Source organism: Sinocyclocheilus anshuiensis, unplaced genomic scaffold (assembly GCF_001515605.1).
Source record: "Sinocyclocheilus anshuiensis isolate Anshui unplaced genomic scaffold, SAMN03320099.WGS_v1.1 scaffold868, whole genome shotgun sequence".
NCBI lineage: Eukaryota > Metazoa > Chordata > Actinopteri > Cypriniformes > Cyprinidae > Sinocyclocheilus > Sinocyclocheilus anshuiensis.
The window spans coordinates 42856-51501 of record NW_015552624.1 but is presented as its reverse complement, the minus strand read 5'-3'; the positions used below and the strand labels follow the sequence as shown (position 1 = coordinate 51501).

Below are 8646 nucleotides of genomic sequence, written 5' to 3'. Positions count from 1 at the left end.
TGTGTTCACTGCTGTGTGTGTGCACTTAGGATGGGATAAATGCAGAGCACTAATTCCAAGTATGGGTCACCAAATGCGGTCACGTCACTTTCACATGTTATAGTTCTTCAGCTAGAAAAAAATCGTTCTCTGATGTGGACAATTTTCTGTGTTAAATTAGTGAATTTTGACAAAGGTTTCTCAACAGACTGTTGGGATCAAATTCTTGTTCCGATCAAGACGGGGTTATAAAAATAATTCAATGTTTTTGTATTTTAACAAAGGACTGGCCAGTGCACACAGAAACAATTGATGTGCGCTCCACTATTCTTGGATGTGAGGTAGTCACTTCTTAAAAAAGGGAACATCCGGTCTGGTCTGAATTATTCAGCAGGACAATCTGTATCTCGTTACCACTTGGAAAAAAGGTTTTGTGGTTTGATGAGAACAAGACAAGATAGGTTTTAATTTCATGTAGTACATTTGGCACAAAGTGAAGCCTGTAGGGCAAGATTCCATCTGCAAAAACAGAATTTGGGATTGAAATTCTTTATTTCAGAAAAAATTGCTTTGTGTAATTGTTTCAATATTAAAATACATTCTGCACTACTGCCAATTTACAGAACGTGACAAAAAAAAAAAAAGGAAGACAGTGCTGTGAATTGCCAAATTTCTGAAAACATACCTTGAAAATATTATGTCTAGTTTAAAGTAGTTTTTTACTTTAAATTTACCCAAAATTAAGAAGAAAAAAAAATAGCTGAAAATTTACTCACCCCCTTAAGGTCATCCAAGATGTAGATGAGTTTCTTTCTTCATCAGAACAGATTTGGAAAAATGTTGCATTACATCACTTGCTCATCAATGGATCCTCTGCAATAAAAGGGTGCCGTCAGAATGAGAGTCCAAACAGCTGATAAAAACATTATGAATTTGTTTCTAAGACACAGCTTTTCATTTCACAATATGTTAATTGATGCACTGGAGTTTTGTGCATTATTGTGATGTTTTTATCAGCTGTTTGGACTCTCATTCTGACGGCACCCATTCACTGCAGAGCATCCATTGCTGAGTAGGTGAAGATTTGATTTTGAACTGAAAATATAAAAATAAAAACTAATTATTTTAGGAGGCAGTAATTGACATTTGTGTAACTTGGAAGTTATTTCAGTAAAATAATTTTGATGCACTCATAATATTTCATTCTTTGCTACATAAAACATAAACGTAATATGATGTCTACATAATGCTTTAAAGAACCTTGTTATAAAATGACAGCCTCAGTTCTCTCACATGAGAATATGAAAGACACTTTTCAACATTGTATTGTTGAAAGTGTGTGATTTGCAGCACACTGTAAAACCATGTCGTTGACCTTTGAACTCATAAGACACAGTTTTATAAATGCATGTCTTTCTGTGTCCTCAGATGTTCTCCAATAATGACGAGGCTGTTATCAACAAGAAGCTGCCGAAGGAACTGTTGTTACGGTTGGTGTGAAACCCATTCAGCACTTCTCTCTCTTCCTGCTTAATTTCCTTATTTTAAAGGGGTCATATGATGCGATTTCAATTTTTCCTTTCTCTTTGGAGTGTTACAAGCTCTTGGTGCATAAAGAAGATCTGTAAAGTTGCAAAGACTAAAGTCTCAAATCCAAAGAGATATTCTTTATAAAAGTTAAGAGTTAGCCACGCCTACCTAAAATGGCTCGTTCTAACACGCCCCCACATATCTACCTCACTATGTGGGAAGATTTGTATAACACCGCCCAAATGTTCACGCAAAGAAAGAAGGCGTAACTTTTATTCTCGCTGTAGTATTGTTGTTGCCGCCGCCGCCATGTCGTGAAGGCGCTGTGTGATTCGTTGTGAAAGCGAAACTACTTTGTTTGCTGTGTGCTTCGTTGTGAAAGCGAAACTACTTTGTTTGGCCTTCCAAAAGAGGACGATATCGCTTCGTCATGCCTGGAGCTGATCTGTGCTGGTCGACTTCGCGCTTCAACTTCGCGCTATCAATCGCCGGATCGGCTTTCACCGTGGACGAAGCGGAGTCCAGCCCGGGGTCGTCACATGTGGTTGCCGCAGGCATCACAGTATGGTAAGGGACGTAACATTTCCGTCACACGCTTGAGGAATTCGGCCAGTCACAACGCACTGGATAGCTGGCCAATCAGAGCACACCTCGCTTTTTTAGACCGATGAGCTTTGTAAAAATCGATGCGTTTCAGAAAGGCGAGGCATAGAGGAGAAACAATAATGTACAGTATGTGGAAAATAATGTGTTTTTTGAACCTTAAACCGCATAAACACATTTCATTACACCAAATACACAAAATAATGTTATTTTTAGCAACATCATATGACCCCTTTAAAAATGTTGTCTTGTTAAAAACCTTAATCATGTCCATCTTCTTCATCTCACCTTATCTATGCTGTTTTTAAAGCATAGACCTGTGTTCGAACAGAAAAAATGAAGACTTTAATGACACTCCTATCACAGCTTTTTGTTAATGGTGTTTGCTAATAGTTCTGTTTTTCTGCAGAATTTTCTCATTTCTGGATGTAGTCACACTTTGCCGCTGCGCACAAGTCTCACGAGTAAGTGTGATTTCTCGGCGCTTTATAGATTAAACTGGTGCTTTGTGGCACATTAAGTGTCTGTTTTGACATTTGCTCATTTCACCCTTTTAAGAGCCTGTAAAAATGGTCACTGTCAAAACATCTACTATAACATAGTAAAATATTTAGTGGATTAAATGTTGCTTGCAATGATCATTTGTCAGCTACTTTTGAATGGCTGTCTCTGGAGAGGAATGAAAGGAGCTATTCTAGAATAATATTTTTAGTGTAGATGTATCTATAGTGGAGTATTGAGTTTCTCGTTTTCTCTCTCTTTTTCTCAGTCATGGAACCTGTTAGCCCTGGATGGCAGTAATTGGCAGCGCATCGACCTCTTTGACTTCCAGAGAGACATTGAAGTGAGTAGACAGTAGTTGCTCTTAAACTGGACAGTTCACATTTCATTCTAACTACTAAAATACAAGGAATATCAGACATTATTTAATACAAAAGTGGCTAAAGATCGTAAAAATCTCTTCATTTACAGGGCCGTGTGGTGGAGAACATCTCAAAACGGTGTGGAGGCTTCCTAAGGAAGTTAAGTCTTAGAGGATGTCTTGGAGTTGGAGACAGCGCTCTCAGGTGAGATAAAGGGAGCGGATGAATGCTTATATATGCTGAGCATGTTTTCACAGCAAAAAGATGGAACTATTAATTCTTGAAGACCCATTTGCATGTAAAAAATAAATTTTTTACATTTTCATGTATGCATTTGGCAGAAGGTTTAACCAAAGCAATTTACACTGCTGTAATTTACAATGCAATTTACAATGACCCCAAACTTTTGAACGGTAGCGTACATTTTATCAGTTACATTTTCGAATTTATAATTTGCATTGAAATTGCTGAATTTGATGAATATCCCTACTACCTGACAGATATAATTGAAATAGAAGTTGTGAGAATCTTTTTTCAACTCTTCAGCAAAAAAGACAGACCATACAAATACTTTCTGCCTGTCAAAAATTTTGACTTCAGTTTTAGCAAAATAAAGAAACAGCTGAAGTTGCTTACGATTGGCCGTCTTTCATATATGCAAGCATTTTGTTAATAGTTTTGGAGTGAAAAACACTTCGGTTTATGTTGTCATTTTGCCTTTTATGTGAATAGGCCTGCCAAGAAAGTAGATCACAGCCTTAAAGGGATAGTTCACCCAAAAATGAAAATTCAGTCATTAATTACTCATGCTCCCGTCATTCCAAACCCGTAAGATACATCGTTCATCTTCGAAACACAAATTAAGATATATTTGATGAAATTTGAGAGCTTTCTTACCCTGCATAGACAGCAAGGGAACTGAAACGTTTCAAGGCCCAGAAAGGTAGTAAGAACATCGTTAAAATAGGCCATGTGACATCAGTGGTTTAACTGTAATGTTATGAAACTACAAGAATACTTATTGTGTGCAAAAAAATTAAAAAATAACGACTTTATTCAACAGATTGCGCGTTCATGACAGTACCACGATGCATGCGTGTGCATTCCTCTTCTTGTAAACAAGGCTCAGCGCATGAGTGTTCTATGTTAGAACGCCGTGTGAACATGCGGCGAAGAAATTACGATATTTTTATTTAATCAAAAATATCTTAATTTGTGTTCCGAAGATGAACGATGTATCTTACGGGTTTGGAACGACGTGAGAATGAGTAATTAATGACAGAATTTCCATTTTTTGGTGAACTATCCCTTTAAAGCAGCACTATGTAACTCTTTCTGTGTTCAAAATTTGCAAAATGTATATAATGAGCGAGTACATCATGAATTCATCCAAACTGCGTTTTTGTCTTATTCCAAATCACTACGGTTCACTTATAATAAGTACTTATATTTGGACTATTGTAGCCTGGTCGGGTCGTCACCGCTGCGGAGTAACGCATACCTGCGTGAATCGCCATAGACATAAACTTAGAGAAGTAGCTCCGGTTGGAATGTTCTTCCGCGGGATGTGTGCAGTTCTGTTTATTAACCGCTAGCGCGCCAAAAGTTACATAGTGCTGCTTTAATATATATTTAATAATTATATTGCATATGAGTTCAGTAATGATATCTGGGCTTTACATTTAGACTAAAGACATTATTGTGACTTGGAGGGAAATTCAAGCATTGTTTAATGTTTAATATAAAATGTGTTTTTGTCTCCCGCAGAACTTTTGCCCAGAACTGCAGAAATATTGAGCTGCTCAGCCTCAATGGCTGCACCAAGATCACTGACAGGTGGGTAAAACATGTGACGATGTGTGTGTGTGTAAGTGTTTTTTGATCTCTGTTGAACTTCTTTCTTTCTTTTTGCAGTACCTGTAACAGCTTGAGTAAATTTTGTCCCAAACTGAAGCACTTGGATCTTGCCTCCTGCACCTCAATCACAAACCTGTCCCTCAAAGCTCTGAGGTCAGAGATCATAGATACACATACTTGCTGGTTATGAAAAATGCTTCCCTGAGGCTAAATGACTCTGTCTGTGTCATTTTAGCGAGGGCTGTCCGTTGCTAGAGCAGCTGAACATCTCGTGGTGTGATCAGGTGACCAAAGACGGGATACAAGCGCTTGTGAGATGTTGTCCAGGACTCAAAGGCCTGTTCCTCAAGGGCTGCACACAGGTAATTCTGTGCTTTCACAACACGTTTAAGCCCTCTTCACTGTTCTTCCACCTTCTCAATGTTATTTTGACACACTTATAGCAAAAAAAATATTTAAATGTGCAGCGCGTGCCCCCCACAGTGCTGATATTGTCAACTAAAACTTATTAAAAATTGTTTTCAGTGATCGAAAGAGAGCTAAAAGTTTAAAAAAATATAAATATTAGATTAAAACTTTTAAAAACGTAAATAAAAATGAGTAATGTTGCCTTGGCAACTAACTGAAATAAGTTGAATTACTAAAATTACTAAAACTGAAATTAAAATTAAGTATTTTAAAAATGAATTACTAGCACTTTTTCACAATGATATTGTTAACTGTATCTAAAACAGTTAAAACTCATTTTCTGTAATTGAGATAATGGTGAAAATATTAAATGAAAAACTTTTAAAAACAAAAATTAGATTAACTGAAATTAGCTGAAGTTGAAGTACATACAAAATTTAGTAATTGATAAAACTGAAATAAAAATTAATTAAAGTTATATGGAAATATATTTAAAAAACGAATAAAATGACAAAAGCACATAAACTTACTAAAGCATAGACAAAAAAATAAAGCTGAAACTATAAAAAAATAACTAAAAGCTAGGTCAGAATATTTATAAATTCTATAGTTCCAAATTGTTACAAATTAAACAAACTGTAAAATAAAGCAGAAATAAATAAATATTTGATGAAAAAATATAAACTTTAAAAACATTAGTAAAAATGATGTTATTTCATATTACTAAAATTAACAGAGAAATATTTCAAATATATTTGAAATATATTTGAAAGTTATATAGAAATATTTTTTAAAAAGTAACAAAATGACAAAAGCACATAAAATTACTAAAACTTAAACAAAAATATATAAAATGAAAATATATAAAATAAAAGCTAATTTAAAATATTACACAAATTAAACGAATTGGCCACAGTGATTACAAAGTGTAAAAAATGATTTGTCAGATAACCTAAAAAATGTGTTCATGTGTTAACATCTAGGTTATCTGTTGTTATCCTCATTATAACTGGGATTTTGCATACAATTTTATGGTAATTGTTTTCATTGATTCTGCAAAACTCCTAATTTTGTATTCTACATAAAAATAAATGGGCTTAAAACAACATGAGGGTGAGTAAATAATGAAAGAAGTTTTATTTTTGGGTGGCCCGTCCCTTTAAATCCAGCCATTACCTGTCTCTCTCTTATGTGTACTCTCTTAATAGTTGGAAGATGAAGCACTTCAGCATATTGGAGCACATTGTCCAGAACTGGTCACACTCAATTTGCAGACGTGTTCAGTAAGTCACTCATATTCACTCGTACACGGGATGTCCAGAGGATGGCTTCCTCATGCAGGTCTGTCTCTGTGTGTGAATCGAGCAGCAGATCACGGATGAAGGTCTTATAACCATCTGTCGCGGGTGCCATCGGCTGCAGTCTTTATGCGTGTCGGGCTGTGCAAACATCACAGACGCGATTCTCAATGCCTTGGGCCAAAACTGCCCTCGCCTCAGGTGTTTAACCCACACATCAGCTGATAAATTTGCATGCAGTCCCCCATAACTCAGTTTTTATCCTCTTTTAAACGATGCATCATTGATCTCCTTGTCTGTGTAGAATATTAGAGGTGGCTCGCTGCTCTCAGCTTACAGATGTAGGCTTCACCTCACTAGCACGGGTGAGTAAACAATCCCACAAACACACTGCACAGCTCAGACCTCCATCTGTGCTGATCCTCCAGAGCTTCTAACAACACGAATCAAACCTATCATTTCCCTTCATGTTTTCCAGAATTGTCATGAACTAGAAAAGATGGATTTAGAAGAGTGTGTACAGGTGGGTTGCCATTCAGAGAGTTACACATAAAAAATGTTAAAATGTTGTTACATACAGTATTTAAATGTCATTAATTCTACATTAAGAACATTACATTTGATAAAACCCTATATAATTGTTTTTTTTGTTTTTTGGTTTTTTGCCCATTGAAGTGACCAGTCACTTTTGCAGATGATAATGCTGAAATAAATCTAGTGAAATTTTGAAAAAGTGTGAAATAGTAATGGGGACTTTTAAAGGGGTCATATGATGCGATTTCAATTTTTCCTTTCTCTGTGGAGTGTTACAAGCTCTTGGTGCATAAAGAAGATCTGTAAAGTTGCAAAGACTAAAGTCTCAAATCCAAAGAGATATTCTTTATAAAAGTTAAGAGTCAGCCACACCTACCTAAAACGGCTCGTTCTAACACGCCCCAACATACCTACGTCGCTCTGTGGGAAGATTTGCATAACACCGCCCAAATGTTCACGCAAAGAAAGAAGGCGTAACTTTTATTCTCGCTGTAGTATTGTTGCCGCCACCGCCATGTCGTGGAGACACTGTGTGTTTTGTTGTGAAAGCGAAATTACTTTGTTTGGTCTTCCAAAAGAGCACACAACTACAAATCAGTGGTTAAGTTGTATTTACAACACTGTTCCAGAACAGTTCAACCCAAATATTCAGATGTGTGCAGCGCATTTTGCGGAGGATGAGGACTGTTCCTGTGAGAGTAGCCTACAATGCCGGTGTCTGTTTATATAAAGTGGGGCAGTTTCAACTTTGCAAGGACAGTCTGGCGCTTCGGCCAATCACAGCACACCTCGCTTTTCAGAACGATGAGCTTTGTAAAAATCGACGCGTTTCAGAAAGGCGGGGCATAGAGGAGAAACAATAATGTACAGTATGTGGAAAATAATGTGTTTTTTGAACCTTAAACTGCATAAACACATTTCATTACACCAAATACACAAAATACTGTTCTTTTTAGCAGCATCATATGACCCCTTTAAGAGAAGCATTGTGAAAAGTACAGATTATTTTTTATAAAAAATGAAGGAATTGGATGTTTTATAATAAATACTTGTTTATTAATTCTGAATAATAATAAAATTAAAAATTCATACCAACAGCTATTTCTCTTTGAGAAATATTTTCCTAATCAGAAAAGGTTTTAAATTGTAAGCCTGAATGTGTAATGTATTTATAAATGTTAGTTTTTTTATAGTTTTTTTGTTTTTTATAAGGATGTTTAGTATCACTAGACTGAGGGAACCTGAGAGAAAAAGTCAGAATTGAGAGACATAACAAAGAAATGCAAGTTCTCTTGCAATTCTGAGAAAAAAAGTCTGAAATATAAACTTATTGAATTCTGACTTTTTTTTCCTCGCAATTCTGAGTTTACCTCTCACAATGACTGACTTTTTTGTTCTCAGAATTGCAAGGAAAAAGTCAGAATTGTGAGATTAAAAAGACACAATTACCATTTTAATTTATTTTTATTCGAGAAGAGGCTTTCATATCTAGAAGATATCACAAAATATGTTTTCAATGTAGATATGGACTGTAAGAGAATATATTTCTCAATATTGTTTCCTGTTATATATAT

General features: G+C 35.8%; 1 protein-coding gene across 1 annotated transcript in view; it reads left to right on the top strand.

Annotated features, from left to right (window-relative positions):
- Window positions 1-8646, top strand: part of LOC107666314 (F-box/LRR-repeat protein 20) — a 16488-nt gene that overhangs the window by 3781 nt on the left and 4061 nt on the right. Inside the window, exons 2-12 of the mRNA XM_016457555.1 lie at window positions 1408-1469; window positions 2522-2576; window positions 2882-2956; window positions 3085-3179; window positions 4743-4811; window positions 4890-4985; window positions 5068-5194; window positions 6449-6523; window positions 6609-6739; window positions 6843-6903; window positions 7017-7061. Of these exons, the coding sequence (XP_016313041.1) occupies window positions 1408-1469; window positions 2522-2576; window positions 2882-2956; window positions 3085-3179; window positions 4743-4811; window positions 4890-4985; window positions 5068-5194; window positions 6449-6523; window positions 6609-6739; window positions 6843-6903; window positions 7017-7061 (891 nt within the window). The remainder of the gene's footprint in view (window positions 1-1407; window positions 1470-2521; window positions 2577-2881; window positions 2957-3084; window positions 3180-4742; window positions 4812-4889; window positions 4986-5067; window positions 5195-6448; window positions 6524-6608; window positions 6740-6842; window positions 6904-7016; window positions 7062-8646) is intronic.